This window comes from Apodemus sylvaticus, chromosome 11 (assembly GCF_947179515.1).
Source record: "Apodemus sylvaticus chromosome 11, mApoSyl1.1, whole genome shotgun sequence".
In the NCBI taxonomy this organism is placed as follows: Eukaryota; Metazoa; Chordata; class Mammalia; order Rodentia; family Muridae; genus Apodemus; species Apodemus sylvaticus.
In genome coordinates this window covers 26,073,477-26,092,474 of record NC_067482.1, presented here as the reverse complement: position 1 = coordinate 26,092,474, position 18,998 = coordinate 26,073,477, and the positions used below count along the sequence as shown (strand labels likewise).

Here is an 18,998-nt window from a genome sequence, read left to right as displayed (position 1 = left end):
GAATGGAGAAATAGTATATATCTGTAAATATAAATTATATAAAATATTATTATTTATTAAAATAGTATATACCTGTAATAACAAACATATATAAAGAATTTGCATGTAAATTATGCCCAAAAGTAAAAAGAAATACCGAAAGGCATACCCAGTTTTGTCATATTAAACTAGAAAAGATTTAAAAGTTAGAAACCACTAGACAAATTCATGCTTAGTTATAAATATTAATTAGTACCATGTTATATAAACATCTATTCAGCAATATGTATTAGTGCTCTTGTTATTTCATTTATTTATTTATTTATTTATTTGTCTATTTATTTATTTATTTTGGTTTTTTTCGAGACAGGGTTTCTATGTGTAGCCCTGGCTGTCCTGGAACTCACTCTGTAGACCAGACTGGCCTCGAACTCAGAAATCTGCCTGCCTCTGCTTCCTAAATGCTAGGATTAAAGGCATGAGCCACCACTGCCCGGCTGTATTAGTGTTCTCAAAAATGCTAGTGTACTTCAAATGTTGTCCCTCTTCCCCCCCCCCCAAAATGTTCATATATACTGACTCTGTTTGAATGACTGGATGTATTCTAAGAACACTAGAAATAATAATAATAATAATACATCAATAGTTAACCTATCCTTCCAAAATACCAATCAGAAAATGAAAATAAAGAAATGAAAATGAATGTGAAAGAGTAGACATTATAATACTCATGCACCGTGAACATTATATTCTGGTTTGTAAAACATTTTCAATCATTCAAGTGTTAAAATTTGGATATAAATGGTCATCTTGCTGGGTGGGAGGGTGTTGCAGCCCCATGGGAAGAATGATGATGTCAACCAACCAGAGACCCCAGGCCTCCCAGGAACCAATCCATCAACCAAGGGATACACATGGTTCCAGCCAAAAGAGTGGCAGAGAAATGCATTGTTGCTGGGCAACAGTGGGAGGAGAGGTCCTTGGTCCTGTGAAGGCTCAATAGATGCCCTAGCTTGGGGAAATAGAGGGGGTGGGGGGGAGTGGGTTGGGTGGGAGGATGAGTTGGGCATTTTCGGGGAGGGGTGAAACCGGGAAGGGGTATAATATTTGAATTGTAAATGAAGAATATATTCAATAAAAATATTTAAGAAAATAAATGGTCATCTTGTGTCAAAATTTCTTGAGAGTTTATGGAATTTTGGAAATGAACGTGATATGAGGAATTAAGTATTTTATCAAAAGATTAAAGTACTCCCAGCTTTATAGGCCAAATAAAATCACTCTCGAGATAGAGTTGGCTCTTTCTAGAATTCACCAATTTTTTTTCCCCAGAAAGCAATGCGCTTCACATTAAAACTCAGTAATTTAAAGCTATATGCCCTCTATGAAGTATCTGTATTTCGGGAACCATAATCATTTCAGGCACAAGACTCAGTTTAAGGAAGCTTCCAGAAGTCAAAAATTGAAGAAATTGGAAAAAAAAATCTCAGAGACAGCACAGTAAAGGTTCTGGCAGGGAATTTTTCCATTCTTTTAATCTAGTCCCTTGTGACCACATTCCAGTGTCCTTTGTCATCATCCTATGGGGCTAGATGCACCCTCTCTTTGTAGGATAATGAATATTAATTTATTTTATTTCGGGGGTACAAATTATGTTTACTCATGCAAGAATTTTCTGTCTGCCCCATGCAAAAGAACACAGAAAACTCAAACAACAGTGACTATGAAAGACAGGTAAGTCCCAGCACTATATCTTAATTAGTGAGAAAAGATAACAACAGGTAATTAACAAAAGTAAGAACAGTAAATAATAATAGCCTCTAAATAATAGCTAATGCCAACACACACTGTTTCCTTAATGATTATGACCACAAGAAAGAAAAATATGTACATAGACCAAAGTCCACTTGTGCCAAAGATCCAATGCCAAGAAATTATTGTCTGTGAGATGAAAAAGACAGAGTAGTCTTTTTGTAAGCAAGAAACTCACATTACTTCACTTGCATTTGTATAATGACATCTGTCACAGACATCAGCTGTATCAGAAGTCAGTACATTGACTTAATAAAGAACTCAATTGTTTGAAGCTGAGTTGCTAATCTACAAGAAAGATATATTTGATTTTTGAGTCATGCAGTATCATTCAGAGTGCAGATCTTAATCAATATGGCTTTTAGCCAATGTTTGAAATCACTTGGAACATTTTTCTCTGTTTCCTGGCAGTTTTGTAGAGACTTTTGTTTTGTTGCTGTGGCTGCTGTTGAAGTTCTATCTTCTGGCACAAGGAAGTGATATTTTCACCATGGAACTGCATTTCAGGTTCCTGGGAAGCACATGGCATTGTCCCCTTCAAACAATGTGATGAAATTCCCAGAGCTAGCAAAGTCTACTAAACCTAACTTCTGGCTTCTACCTATTGCTATTCCAAATAGGAATGAATCACTCACTGGCATACAGAAATGGTGCTTAGGCAATGAACATGCAAGATGCAAGGAAAAGTAGGGCTGTATGCCTATGGCTAGGCCTTGGTTTGTTTTAGTTTTGTAATAGGTGAAATACAAACATCTTTAACTTCTCTCTGAAGACAGTTTACACTATTGCAAATCACTGGTATTGATTACTTGTCTCAATACCACAGAGTTTTTTCCTTTGAAATGTTTGATTCAATACAGTGTCCTAAGATACACAGTAATGTTCCCATATTTGATCTGTGAGAAGCTGCAGGTGGCATATTCAATGCTGTTGAGCCATTGAGCCAATAACCATGTTTTGGTCAGTTTCCCAGGAAGACTAACTCCCCACTGTGGCAATTAGTTTTGCTTTGCTCTGAGTATTCCTTGCAATTCTGCTCCATTTGTCAGTCATTAATAAATTATGCTTTGCCTGTTAATTTTTTAATTCAGAGTTTCTGAACAAAAACAAACCACATGTAGTTATAAGAAAATAGATGGTATTACAAGTCTCAGAAACCAAATCAATATGTCAGCCTCGATGTATTATACTTTTATGAAGTCACATCTATTGCTGAGTCACAAGCCATTGAGGTTTAATCCTCATGAATTATTTTACAAAATTATTGGTAGTATTTGAGATAATAAATATTTGTTATTTACCACATTCAAAAATGAATAGTGCTCTATTAAAATATTTTTATTCAATTTTCTTCCTGGAATCTTACAAGTTTTAAGCTACCCATTACTTTAGAGAGGACAAATACATATTGTCTATGATGGCCTTAAAGAAATAGAGAGAGAAATACAGATAGTTTTACTGATATTATTTAGAAAAGCAATTGCTACTTGCTACTACTTAATATTGACATTATAACAGCTATGTGTTAAATAAATGCTATGCTAAGCTTGGAATTTTTTAACTCTTTATAATACTTTTAAAATCATTATTTATTTTGTGGTGTATGAAAATTTCATTATTTACAAAAAAATCACATTTGTGGGTCAGAGATTTTGTTGGAGTTACTTAACTGAGTCTGTGTTCCTAATTGCCAACCTTAATAATGTCCAAATCACATCAAATGGTGATCGATACACACTTATTTTTAATCCTATAGTTTTTGAGTAAGTTATTCAATTAGATTAAATATGAAAGCCACAGAAGTCTCTCAGGACATACTTGAAAAAGAAGAGAGGACATATACACACAAGGAACTGTAGTTATGGTATAAATTTTATAATTTATATGAGAAATAACTGATTTCTCGTTATAACATTTCACTAGAAGGAAAGAAGGCTTTAGCTAAAGAATGGAGGAGGTTTTAAAATGGAAAGAATGGATTAACCTAGGTCTTGATAACTGTCCCAAGTTAAACAATGAGGAATGAGTACAAATTTGTACCAAGAAAAGGGGGGTTGTCATAGTGAGTGCAGAGTAATTGTTGTTTGCAGTCCATAAGTTTTACACTGAGCCCCAGCATGGCTGTCTTCAGGGCTGGATCACACATTAACAGCAGAATTTCGTCATTTTCCTCTTAGTTAATGGTCAGTGGTGTGTGATGATTGACTTACTCTTTGGCATTTGATACAAAGCTTTTATTATTTGAAAATGAACCATAAGGGGACTGAAATCAAGCAGCAGCATGATATAGTGACCATTAATCAAAAGATGAACCATTCTCCTATAGTTAGACAAATTCTTATAACTCCTTAGCAGGACATTCCTTCTCTGATATAAATAATATTTAGATAGAAATATTGAATACAGTTGGTATATATCTGATATTTGCCAGAAGTCATAAAGTCAAGGTAGTGAGATCTCTGAGTTCTCTGCTATCCTGGTCTACAGAGCTACTACTAAAATAGCCAAAACCACACAGAGAAACTGTCTTAAAAAAAAAAAAAAGAAAGAAAGAAAAAGAAAACTATAAATGATAAGGGAAAGTAATTCAGTACATGAAGATTTTTTTAAGGATATACAAAGGTGAAATTAAATAACAATCTGTACCAATATGCAGAATGATGATGTCATTGGTGACAATAGAAATGACTAGAGATGAAAGATAATTTTCCAGGTAAACTCAGAAAAAGAGAAATAATCCACTTTAGTATCAAGACTCAATGAACAGTAAATTCTAAGATAAATTTTACTAATTTTACCAGTTTTTATGAGAAGTTTTGAAGTACAGCTACTCTAGCTGTACAAATCAGAAAATCCCTTAACAATACAAACAGCATGATTAAACACTATGAGAAATTCCTGTAGTCAAGAAAAGAGACATTGCCTACAGACATGGCACTGCAGGTAAAAGCACTTGCTCTAAAAGCCTGGATGACTGGAAGTTAATTAACTGAACTCATGGAAAGCTGGGTATAGGAACATGTATATGTAATTAACACACAGCTACTGTCCCGTGGGTCTGACTGAGAGAATCTGATGGGAGCTTGCGGGACAGATAGTAGCCTGGAATGTGCAGGGTTGCAGTATAAACAATTGTAGAGACCCAGACTCAAAACTAATCGGAGAGATCCAGCAGGATGCTGCTAACTTGTCCTCTGATTTCCACGTGTGCATATTGCATATGGCATCTGGGCGACCACAGTCTCTCCCATCACTACACACACACACACACACACACACACACACACACACACACACACACACACCAGAAATTAAAAGAATAGTAGTATTGGATTCAAGTAACATGCCCTCATTAAGTACCTCTTTTCTCTACCATAGTCTTGTCTCTTACATTTTTTTTTAAAGGAGAAAGGCAGAGGGAAAAAAAAAGATGAAGAAGACACTTGTCTAAGAAACCACCAATAGTAGGAAGTAACAGAAGAAAGAAACATGCAAAATCATTTTAGCAAGTGTCTGTGAAAGCATAAGATAAGGTACAGACTTGAAAGGAATAAGAAATAAGCTATATCGTTCTCTAGGCGATGGAATATGAAGCAGAAGGAAAGGCCAGAGAAAAAGTCTTCAGGATGGACCATTCTGAACAATGTTCAAGAAACAGCAGGGAGATAATTTTGTCAGCAATAAGTTAAACAGATTCAGTATTGAGAAACGGGGTGATGAAATACTCTATGTGAACCCTGAGAATGGTGCCTACTGATGGGGCAGCCATAATAGTTATAAGACAATATTATAATTATTTTTGGCAATATTCTTATCTTGATAATTGCATTAGCCAACAATTTCTGAAATGGTTTTAAAAACAATTTATACCTTTATAAAACATTCATATAAGGAATCACAACTCTATACGTTTTAACAATTTTTATTTATTTTGATTTTATTTGTATGAGAGGTCTGTCTGCACATATGTCAGTGTATTGTGTATATGTGCCTGGTGTATGCAGAAGTCAGAAGGAGGCACTGGATCTCCTGGAACTGGTGCTACCTATAGTTTTCATCTACCATGTGAATGCTGGCTACTAATTCCTGGTCCTGTGCAAGAACAACAAATTCTCTAACCACTGAGTCATCTCTCTAGCCCAAGAAATCACAATTCTTTAATGTCAGTGTAAATACATATATATACATATTTATATAAATATGTATTAAAAACTCCTGTATAATTAATGGTTACAAATGAACTCTGAGAGATTTTTTTTCTGAAACAATTGTGGTTTTCTTTGATAGAGAACTGTTTATTATTTATAAGAATTCACATATTGCTTGGTGTTAGTGAGGGTATTAATCATACTATCATTTTGTACAAAGAGAAAAAAACATATTCCAATTATATTGAAAGTCTGTTCCCTTTAGCATCATTGTAATTAAACTCTGTGAAGTTATGTCTATTTATGCATCTACTAAAATAAAATATAAATATTTGTGCAAAGGCAATTTTTCTTATAATCTCAAGTGCCCAGGAGGAACTTTGGCAAGGATGTGTAATAGACTCTCAATAAACCTTTGTAACAGATATCTGTGACGACAGCACTGTACAATCTGATATAACTAAAAAACTAGAAGAGAATTGCAAAACAAAGTTTTACTGTTAATTTTTCAAGTAAAATAAGAAAAAGTTAAAACAATGTTTTATTGAAAACTACTTATCTATGTTTCGGATGTCACCAATGTCTTAATTCTTATGGTTTAGTATATATACCCAATGTATATTCACCCATAAAGAAACAAACTTACCTGAAAGATCAATGAGACATTTCAACAGAATTGAGTGTCAATTTCCTAACGAGAGACATAGGCAACAGCATAGAGCAGCTAAGACTAGTTCCAGATTCTTCACATATTCAGAACAAAGGAAATAAGAACTTTGGTCGAAAAAAGTAACATTTTCTAGGCAGTAAACCACTTTTCATACTAAATTTATCATCCTAGAAACATCTTAACATGAAAGTCACAAATGAATAGTATTAAAAAAAATCTCATCAAAGACTTAGCAGCAAAAACAAATCCTTTCTTCGGGATATTTTACTTGCTCTGCCTTTTCCAATTTCAAAATTGGCATAAAAGCTTTAAGCTTTTGGGCTTTATGTTCAACAGCCTATATATTTGCGTGGGCATCCACATAATCATGAATGCTTCTATATCCAGATGTACTCAGAAAGTCATTTTAATGTAAAAAGAAAATCCAAAATTTTCTTGAATGTAACCAAATATGAAAGCATATGCAAAATTTAGATTTCAGGAATAAAATATCAAAAGCCTTTATTTAAGTCCACGAAATCTCAATTAAGGAGTCAAATAAAATAATTGCTTTTACAAACTCACTCTTACTTTTTGTTTAATGTACTTTGTTAATGTACCTTTAAATTATTATTTGAGTTTTATATTAGACTAAAAATGTGTCGTAATCAATTTTCAGAATTTAGCCCCTTTGTTCTCAAGAGGAAATTAAAAAGGGAAAAAAGGATAGCCTAAAGGGGAGAAAGAAACGGAAAACAGCAGTGTAGGACTCTATCTCACATTTAACCAGGGACTTGTGAAAAAATTTCACAAAACCTACAGATTAAGCAACTATATTTATGAAACAGTAAATATCAGAGAATAAACTATGGTATAGAAACATAGCAGTGCTCAATACTGTTAGAAAGGAAAGAGAGAGATTAAAGAACAGTCACTGTTTGCTTATATTCCAGAGGGCTTACATTGTAATCTTCCTGGGATAATTAGTCATAGTTTTCTGAGAGTCAGTCAGTTCTTCTGTGATGTTACAGAGAGATGAGTATTGAGAAAGAATACAGTACAAAGAAATGTTTATGCCTTGAAGTAAAAGCCCAATGGAAAAATGGATACCTTTAAAGAGGTGATAGCTTTCAACTTCATTAAAAAATACTTATTTCAATATTAACATAAGTGCATTTTTTCTAAAAATCACATATAATTAGAATGATTTTTGCATACCTAGCAAACAGAACCTTAAACGGATTACGAATCCCTATATTTGACTTCCTTTTATCTTGAATGTATACTAGAAAACAAGGGTGATATTTTTTGCAATAGTATAATATTCAGTGGGACATACTCTAAACATATTTTTCTGTCCCATGCAAACAATTACAAAATGTCACTGTTACAAGTGAAATTTCTTTTAGGTACACATATTGATCTAAATTATTATCACATTTTGCATATAAATGGTATTAATATTTAGTGATATATTAAAATAAAATAGAATAATTTTTGGCCATTGAGAAATCAAATTATGTTCGGTTAGCAGAAATATTTTGCAAAGATATACACCTGAGACCTCTGGGTGTGTTGTCTTATTAAAGCAGCTAAACAAGGAAAGAAAGGGAAATTATGACAACTTTAAGCGGGTACACATGCTTATCAATTATGTTTGATTTATTAAAAAGAGGGAATTTATTGGCTGCTTTTGTGTTAATTTGATATAGAATGTTGTTAGCTGAAAGAAAGGAACTTCAATTGAAAAAACAATGCCATATACTCTTTGAGTATAGGACAGCTTCTTAAATAGTCATTTAATAGTCATTTAATCGGGGAGAACTCAACCCCATTGTGGACAGTGTAAACCTTGGTTGCATGGTCCTGAGTTTTATTAAAAACAAACAAACACAAAAAAACAAAGAACAAAAAATCTGAAGCTTTGCAATTTTATGAGGTCTCATTTGTCTATTGTTGATCTTAGAGCATAAGGCAATGGTGTTTTGTTCAGGAAGTTTTCCCCTGTTCACATGTGTTCTAGACTCTTCTCCATGTTTACTTCTACTAGATTCAGTGTATCTGGCTTTATATTGAGGTCCTTTATCCATTTGGACTTGAGCTTTGTAGGAAGATATAAGAATGTATTTGATCTCCAGTTGAACCAGCACCATTTGTTGAAAATACTGTCTTTTTTTCCACTGGATGGTTTTAGTTTCTTTGTCAAATATCAAGTGACCATAGGTGTGTAGGTTCATTTCTGGGTTTTCAATTCTATTCCATTGATCTTTTCCCTGTTTCTATACCAACACCATACAGTTTTTAGCACTATTGCTCTTTAATACAGAGGCAAAGGACACTGTCAATAGGACAGAACATCAACCAACATATTGGGAAAAGATCTTTACCAATCCTACATCTGATAGAGGGTTAATATCCAATCTATACAAAGAACTGAAGAAGTTGGACTCTAGAGAATCAAATAACCCTATTAAAAACTGCAGAGCTAAACAAAGAATTCTCCTCAGAATGGCACTTGCCCATCCCTTGGAACCAACTGACCCATGTTTAACTGCTATTTACCTGAAACCCTTCTCCATTTCAGCCTTCAAAGTTCTTGTAGAAGGGAAACAGGCAACCTCTGGAGATAGGAGGTTGGGGGGACCATCCCAAATGAATGAGAGACCTGGGAGGTGAGAGAGTCTCAGGACTCAAAGGGAGGGAACTTAGATGAAATGCTGGACAATAGGTAGAGGGAACTTATAGAGTCCACCTCCAACAGGAAGACAGGGCATCAAATGAGGGAGAGAGGAGCATCCCATAGCCACAACTCTGACCCATAATTGTTCCAGTCTGAAAAAATTACAGGAATGGAAATGGATAGGAGCCTGAGGAAAAGAAGGTCCAGTGACAGTACCAAAGAGGGATCTAGTTCAAGGGGAGGTCCCAAGGCCTGACACTATTAATGAGGCTATCTGAGTGCTCACAAAAAGGGACCTAGCATGACTGCACTCCGGGACATCCCAACAAGTAACTGATAGAGTCAGATGCAGATATTTGCACCCAACCAATGGACAGAAGCAGCTCAACCATGAACTAGGGAAGGCTGAAAGAAGCTGAGGAGAAGGGAGACCCTGTAGGAGGACCAGCAATCTCAATTAATCTGGCCCCAAGAGATCCCTCAAACACTAGACCAACAAACAGGCAACATACACCAGCTGATATGCAGCCCCTAACATATACATAGAGTAGAGGACTTCTGGATCTGTGTTCATTCAGAGATAATGCACCTAACCCTCAAGAGATTGGAGGCCCCAGAAAGTTTAGAGGTCAGGTGGGGTGGGGGTGGGGACATCCATGTAGAGACAGACATGTAGAGGGGAGCTATGGGATATGGAACATTCAAAGCGTCGAAGGGGGTAGATAACATATGGAGTGTAAAAAAATAAATTAATTAATTAAAAAATGGAATTCTCTACTGAGGAAGATCAAATGGCGGAGAAACACCTAAAGCAATGTTCAACATCCTTAATCATCAGGGAAGTGAAAATCCAAACAAACTTGAGATTCTACCTCACACCACTCAGAATGGCTAAGATCAAAAACTAACATGATCGCAGATGCTGGTGAGGATGTGGAGAAAGAGAAACACTCCTCCATTGCTGGTGGGATTGCAAGCTGGTACAACCACTCTGGAAATCAGTCTGGTGGTTCCTCAGAAAATTGGACATAGTATTACCTGAGAACCAAGCTCTACCACTCGTGGACATATACCCAAATGATGATCCAACATATAACAAGGACACATGCTCCACTATGTTCATCACAGGCTTATTTATAATAGCCAGAAACTATAAAGTACTCAGATGTCCTCTAACAGAGGAATGGATAGAGAAAATATGGTTCATTTACACAATGAAATACTACTAAGCTATTAAAAACCCTGTCTTCATGAAATTCACATAAAAATGGATGTATCTAGAAAATATTTTGAGTGAGTTAACACAGTCACAAAACACCACACAATGAATGTACTCACTGACAAGTGGATATTAGGCAAAGAGCATGGAATACCCACAATGCCAATCACAGACCACATGAATTTCAAGAGGAAGGAATAGCAAAGAATGTATGCTACTGTCTTACTGGGGGGAGGGGGAGAACAAAAGACTCAATATAAGTAGAAGGTGGGGGGATTTGGGCAAAGAGGGCAGGGGAAAAATAGAGACAGAATCTGGTATAGGGGGAAATGGAGGAGATGTATAGAGGGTCAGGTAATTGAACAGAGGTGTATGGCAATGGGGGATGGGAGCTAGGAGTGGCAACTAGAAAGTCCTAGTGCCAGGGAAGCAAGAGCCTACTAGGACCCTATGGGATGACATCAACTAAAATACTCCACAAAGTGGAGGGAGAGCTTGTCGAGCCCCGCACCCCTGCGCCCAGGTTGAGGGATGGGGCCACCCACCCATGTCCAAAATGTTAACACAGAATGGCTCCTGTCTGAAGGAAATACAGGAACAAAGAGTAAAGTAGAGAATGAAGGAAAGACCATCCAGGAACTGCCCAGCCTGGGGATCCATCCCACATGCAGACACCAAATCCAGACATTATCCTGGATGCCAATAACTGCATGTTTACAGGAGCCTCATACAGTTGTCTCCTGAGAGACTCTGCCAGAGCCTGACAAATACAGAGGCAGATGCTTGCAGCCAACCATTGGAGCAGTTAGAGAAAGGACTGAAGGAGCAGAAGGGGTTTGCAACCCCATAGGAAGAACAATATCAGCCCTGCAGACCCCCTGAGCTCCCAGGGACTAAACCACAAACCAGAGTACACATGGAGGGACCCATGGTTCCAGCCACATGCAGCAGAGGGTGGCATTGTAGGGCATCAATGGGAGAAGAGGCCCTTGGTCCTATGAAGATTCAGTGCCCCAGTGTAGGAAATGCAAAGGTAGGGAGGCAGGAGTGAGAGGGTGGGTTGGGGAACACTCTCATAGAAGCAGCTAAGACTGATGGATTAAGGGATTTCAGGGGATAACCCAAAGAGGGGATAACATTTGAAATGTAAATAAAGAAAATATCCAATAAAAAAAATAGCAGGATAAGCAAGCCGTGGTGAGGAAGCAATCCCCCCATAGCTTCTTCATGAATTCCTATTTCCAGGTCCCTGCCTTGATTGTGTTCTTGATCTGACTTTCTGGATTATGATGTGGAAGTTTAAGCTAAATAAACTCTTTTCTTCCAATTTACATTGGTCAGGGTGTTTCATCACAGGGATAGTCTTCCTAACTAAGACTGAGTGAAATATAAGGTTTATTTATTTTAACATTTGTGCAGAGGAGCCCTAAGAATTTTCAATATTTTTTCAAGTCCCTTGTATAATTTCCTAAATGTGTACTAAGTGCTGCTAAATTTCTTCACTGCATCTCATTTGATAACTCAGGACCACCTGGGTATTACAGGAAGACTTAAGTCCAAACAAAAACTAATGAGATGGGAAAAACCTTTCTAAGGCCACATCACTTAGATCTGAGGGTAGATACAAAGATGTGTATGTGTACAAACTAATCTTTCCATACAAAATAAAATCCAAAAGCTGGAGTTACTTCTGTCAAACAACCAAACCCCCCAAATACCCCTTAAAATGAAGGGATGCAAACTTAACAAAATGTATACCTATCACCGACAATAAAAAAAAAAAAAAAAAAAAAAAAAAAAAAAAAAAAAAAAAACCTCAGATAATATCAGAGCCTTGGTTAACTTTTTGATGAATTTACTGTCCTTTTGATTGAAAAGTTGTTTGTTTGCCTTTCATTTTTCTGGGAAGGCTGATGATGTCATCTGATCCTGCAGAAGCAGGAGTGTTGGCTCACATCTTCTGTTAGTTCAGTTAAGAGAAAAGGAAAAAGACACAGGAGACAGCAGGTGCCCTGGACAGCTTGGGTGTAATGTTCCTCAAAAGATCATGAGCTATGTCTCAACTATAAATTCCAAAACAGAATAGATACTGTTCCCAAATCAATATTAAGTAATTGATTGCTGTGTATGCTTTTCAGAAAACTGAGGATAGACTGATTTTTATGACTTTTTTGAACCTTATAGTAAATATTCCTATGCTGTCAACCTCAACTGTTTCTGTTAGAGACTTTTGCCTAGTTTTGCATAATTGCACCATATTTCATTTCTCAACTAGCAGCCCTCCTTAATTAATATCCCTAGTCATTTCTTCAATTACAAGTATGAAAATGTATTTGCTATATGAAAGCAATGAATGACTTCTTTATTCATCCATATATACTTTTAGGAATGTTTATTATAATGATTTATCATGAAACATCTGAATAATGTCTTCTGTAGGTGTACGGAATTTTGTTATTCATCTACTTAGCATTCAGTAAAAATCATATTCCCTAAGTATGCATGACACTTGATGTCTTTGTGTTGGAATCACCAAGAAATTGAAGTAAAAACAGTTATAATAATGCTTTAAATAAGTTTGCTTATTTCCTATATTTTTGTTTTACTCCAGAATGCCTGCCAGATACAACATAGTTCTATTTCTCAAATGGCTTAGCAAGCAGCTTCCAATACTGAATCAGACAATGATAAAATATTTTGAGACAGAACATATGCAGAATTAGGAATACATTGTACTAGAAAAAGCTGTATGGGTCTATTAATAGCAGAATGCATGGTATCACGTTAATACTGTTCTTGTGCAGAGTAGAGAGGATGTTAAGGAGGGGAGAAAGTATCTGATAACAATACAGCAGCAATACGGACAAGATAAAACTTAAGAACTAAGGCACACTTAGACATTATCTACTGGCATGCTGCTTCTTTGATTTGTTCTAGGATGTGCTTAACTGCTTCATAGTTGGATCACCGTGAGAAAGAGAGCAGCTGCAAAGATTCAGAAACTCTTTCCTCCCTTACCTGCCACTGAGGAGGAAGCCAATCATCACTGCCAACAAGATGACTCCCACTGTCACTGACACTGCGATGATGGGAATCTGGCTTTGATCATTAGTTGCTGCAACTGCTGATAGGAGACAGAGAGAAAGGAACTTGTAGTTAAAGGGACCACAACCATTCAAAATGTGAGATGCTTCACTGTAGGTAATTGATTCGTGGTTTAAACAATTCATACAAACCCAGCTAAGGTTCCCTTGTAATATCTATCCTCAAAGGGCATCTGAAGGAGGAAATATTTACTCACCAAATATAAATCAAGAACATCACTAGACATTTCTGCCTATCATAAAAATAGAGTGCAGATTGTACAGACCCAGGGTCCTACATTTTACAAGGTAAGGGGGGAATATTGCCCGTGACTTCAAAAACACGCATGTATATAGGAAAGTGTTGAACATTCAAGATTTGACAGTTTTCAAGTTTACAGCTGTTGTTCTCTAGCAAAAATATGTTAGCTCAGGAATTCTTTCCTGTAGACAAAATGTCTAAAATAATAGGGCTTTGACCTTGCTGAAATAAAATGCAAGTACTCTAAATATAACTTAATAGTGTAACTCCATGTAGAATATAATGGGTCACTATATTTTCAGTAGGATTACTGAAAATTATCAAAGTATAAATTTAAATCTTTATGAATAGATGAAACAAATTTGCAATGCTTCTTTTATTATACAGTTTAAACACATGGATTTAGAGCTTTCTAACTTAACAATATAAATATCAAATGTTTAGGCAGTTGTATCTGAATAAGTATGACAATTTTTCTTTTGTGTTGATAACTAGGCATATCTAAGAAAAAATACAACAAATCTAATTTCCTATGGGTTTCCATGCCCTCGGAAGAGTGTACCTAGCTTATGTACTGTTAGTGCCAGAATCATCTTGATGCATCAGAGTAGTGCTTGTACAACTTCACAATACTTCAAGGATAATACTACATAAATTTTGTTTGCTTTTTATACCTCTTTGCCAGATCTTGGTCTATATAATTTGTAACTTAACATCTCACTGAATTATTTTGTAAGCCTACTTTGTTTCTGTCCAAGGTGAGTTCATTCTCTTGACCTACACTGAGTCAGATATTTTCATCAGCTTATATAAGTAAAATTCTATTTATAGGCTACAATTAATACAAGTAAGTTTATTTGTAGTATACAAGTCTGTCTTCTTACCTTCTCTTTTCTTGCCTTTCATAAAATACACTTGTTTTGATTTTGTATTTGTGGGTGTTCTGCTTTCATAGGTGTCAGTGTAGCCCAACTGAACCTGTTAACCTCAGAAGCTAGAAGAGGCCTCCTAGAGTTACAGATGGTTGTGAGCATTCTTGAGGATGGAGGCATTTGAGTGGATAAAGTTGAAAATGGATTTGGTAAAAAGACCTTGTACATTTTTCAAATCTTGGCTCAATATTGAACTGGTTCTATATTATAAGTAGGATATAACACCAACTTGAATTCATTCATTTGCATCATTCATTTTGAAACAAAGTGTTTCAAATGTTCCCTAAAGTGATTCTTGCTAAAACTTTTGGCATTAACCATCACTTTCCTACATTTTAGAAATGCCAAGCCTTCTAGTAAAATAAGATTAGTCATGTTAGACCCTGTGGTTCAGCATAAGTTCACAGTCTCACCTTTTATTCTTTAACCTCATGTCATTGTCAAAAACCATTCCTTTTCCATTACAGATTTTGCTCCTTCCAAGACCTTACTTAGTACAATGTCATAACTTCTAACCTGCTTGGTTAGAAGGTAAGAATGCATGGTTTTTGGTTCCTATTTATTTTCTTCTGTTTTATTTACCTTCTTATTCCTATTTCCTGGCATTATGCATGAGTTATATAGACAGAGTCTCATCTACTGAAAATCAGTATTGACCCAGCCCTCTGAAATATTTCTTAGCTTCAGAGCCTATGCATGCTGTTAATGAATTTAATGGGTGTATTATTTACATATCTGCAATAAGATAAATAATTTGTGAATTTGGAACACATATCTCAAAATTTAATCCATGTCTTCCTGTAACTTGGGTAACCAAAATAGATAATTTCTTTTCTGCTATTTCCAGAGTACTGTATTATTGTGCCATGTTCTCTCCACTAATCTTGTGTACTCAGATTTGATGAATTCAATGTTCCCTTCCTCTTCCCACTTTTTATTTCTCTGTCTTCCTTTCCTTTTTATTATCTTCTTCACATGCCTTCTAATAGATAAAACTTGGTTTATAACATCAGTTAACAATTATCAATTATAAGGTCAAATTTTGTTTCCAATAATCATATCTTTCCAAAGATTAAATCCGGTTTTTTGTTCAGTAAATATTTCCTTTTATGTGGGTTATATTGTCACAGAAAAATGAATATCTTTAAAATTGATATGTACATAGCATTTCTACCCTCATAGGTTGGGAAAAGGCACACACATCCCATAAATTGAACCAGGATGCTAAACTCTTTCCATCTCCCTAGTTTCTCCTCACTCACTATTACTTAATATTCCTCAATAACTACTTGTCTATTAAATAATAAATACATTTATAAATTTTTGTTCCACTTTCATCATATATTTATGTCCAGTTATTTTTATTCAAACTACTGTAAGAGGAATATCTGAATAATGTTCATAAAGTGTTGAGATCTGATTAGCTTTGTATGTATTCTTATTAAATATAAAAATATGACTAAAATCACATTTCCTTAATCAAAAACATAACAGATACCCAATTTCCTAATCCAACATTCAAAGTCCTTCTATCTGTAAATATTTCAGGTGTCAGTGAGACAATTCAATAATTCTCAATTACATGGATTTAAAGAAAAGGAGTTGTTCATATTCAGAAGTGAAAAGAGGGCAAACTTAAGTGGAAAAGATGCAATGATTTGGGATGGTAGATGAGCTGTGGATAGATCAGTAAGTGCATGTGGATAGATCAGTAAGGCGGATGCATGGATAGATGTGTGCATAGGAAGGATAGATGGGTGGTCAGTGTATGCATGGTTGGATCTATGCATGGATGGATGAATAGATAATGGGTAGGTGGGTGGGTGGATGGATGTCTGACTGGATGGGTGGATGTGCAATGGTGCATGCCTATGAATAAGCATGGAATGTAGAAAGACACAGAACAGGAAGACAGTTGTGGCGGTTTGAATGAGAGTGGTTCACCTAAGCCCATATATTTGTTGGCTTGGTTAACATTTGCTCTCTCTCTCTCTCTCTCTCTCTCTCTCTCTCTCTCTCTCTCTCACACACACACACACACACACACACACACACTCAATGCTTTGTGCTTGTGGATCACATATAAACTCTCAGCTCCTGCTCCTCCACTGTTACTCAGTCAGCCTGCCACCAAGGTCCCTGCCATGATGGCCATGGGTCTGAACTTGCAAGGCCCAATTAAATGTTTTCTTCTATGCCGACCATGATGCGTTTGTTTGTTTGTTTGGTTAGTTGGTTTGTTAATTTGTTTTTTATAGCGTATTGAAGAAAACATTGGGATTTTGGACTAGAAAAGCAGACAAATATTATATAAGAGGAGCTTAATGGCCGATCCAAGTCAGATTCCTGACACATCCAGCCTTATGCATGCCCTCAATGAAAAAGAGCAAGCATGACAAAATACAAAATGTACAATTTTAGGAGAAAAAGATGACAGCATCAGAAAAGAAACTAAAACAATATTTTGATAAAACATTACCCAAAACAATACAGTACTAAAATTGTATAAAAGACCGTAAGTTAGAAAGGGGTATCCTGTGCTTTTTAACTAAAGATAAGGCCAGTATTGATATGGTAAAATATATATTTGATAATTACCAATCTTTAATAGTTACCAGTTAATGTAACAGTGTACTAAAAACAATGTATTTAAATATAGCATAATCTCATATATCTAAATAATTAGTAGTATATCTTAAGTTCTTAATTTAAATATACTTTATGAGCACTTTCATAACCAATGTCAAATCGCGATGTCATATTTAGGCCAGGCATGGTGGTATATATCTTTATATACCAGCATTCAGGGAGCAGAGGGGCCATAGGATTAAGGCTAGTCAGGCCTTTATAGTAAAAGCTTAGGTAAAAAATGTTATATTTTAATGATAGTTTCAAATATCCTCTGAATTCACATCCTTCGTATAATTACTTAAATCAGGGTTTGTAAAGAAAAATTTTAATAATATACATTACATATATGTATTATATATTAGAATTTTTTGACTTTGGACTAGGGAAATGGTTTTATTTCTAAAGTGCATATAGCACAAGTATGGGAATCTAGGTTTGAAACCAAGTACTGGCAGTTGTGGCAGCATCTATATGTTATGCCCAGCACTTCAGGTAAAGAGAATGTACGCCAGGGCTGCCTGGACAGAAGTCCAGTTAGAAAGCTTCTGGTTCATTGGGGCACTCTATCTCAAGAAATAAGATGGATATTAGTTGAGGGAGACATTTGGCATCAAAAACTGTTTTCCAAACAGGTGCACATGCATGTGTATGCATAACAACACACCTGCATTCTCACACAGAAACATGTATGGAGCCCTATACATAAATGCAACACTTTCTAAGCTTTCTTATTGATTATAGCTATTTTCAATATTACATTGTTAGTAATTTGTGAATTATTCCTCACAGACACACATCATCAAGAATTTGAGGACATGGGCACAGGGGAAAAGTTCCTGAATGGAACACCAATAGCTTATGCTCTAAGATCAAGGATAGACAAATGGGACCTGATAAAACTACAAAGTTTCTGTAAGGCAAAGGACACTGTGAAAAGGATAAACCATCAACCAACAGATTGGGAAAGGATCTTCACCAACCCTAAATCTGCCAGAGGGCTAATATCTAATATATACAAAGAACTCAAGAAGTTAGAACCAAGAGAACCAAATAACCTCTTTAAAAATGGGGTACAGAGCTAAACAAAGAATTTTCACATGAAGAACTTTGGAGGGCTTAGAAGCACCTTAAGAAAAGTTCAACATCATTAATTATTAGGGAAATGCAAATCAAAACAACCCTGAGATTTCACCTCACACCAGTCAGAATGGCTAAGGTCAAAAACTCAGGAGGCAGCAGGTGTTGGTGAGGATGTGGAGAAAGAGGAACACTCCTCCACTGCTGGTGGGATTGCAAGATGGTGCAACCACTTTGGAAATCAGTCTGGCGGTTCCTCAGAAAACTGGGCATGACACTTCCAGAGGACCCTGCTATACCACTCCTGGGCATATACCCAGAGGATTCCCCAGAATGCAGTAAGGACACATGTTCCACTATGTTCATAGCAGCCTTATTTGCAATAGCCAGAAGCTGGAAAGAACCCAGGTGTCCCTCAACAGAGGAATGGATAAAAAAAATGTGGTATATTTACACAATGGAGTACTATTCAGCCATTAGAAACAATGAACTCATGAAATTCTTAGACAAATGGATGGAGCTAGAG

General features: G+C 35.9%; 1 protein-coding gene across 9 annotated transcripts in view; it reads right to left on the bottom strand.

Annotated features, from left to right (window-relative positions):
- Epha5 (EPH receptor A5) overlaps positions 1 to 18,998 on the bottom strand; it is a 356,777-nt gene that overhangs the window by 82,134 nt on the left and 255,645 nt on the right. For 6 of the 9 annotated variants that reach the window (XM_052198455.1, XM_052198457.1, XM_052198459.1 and 3 more), the window contains one exon: positions 13,506 to 13,611. In XM_052198455.1, coding sequence (XP_052054415.1) covers positions 13,506 to 13,611 — 106 coding nt within the window. The remainder of the gene's footprint in view (positions 1 to 13,505; positions 13,612 to 18,998) is intronic. The other 3 variants (XM_052198456.1, XM_052198458.1, XM_052198463.1) reach the window with 1 other exon arrangement.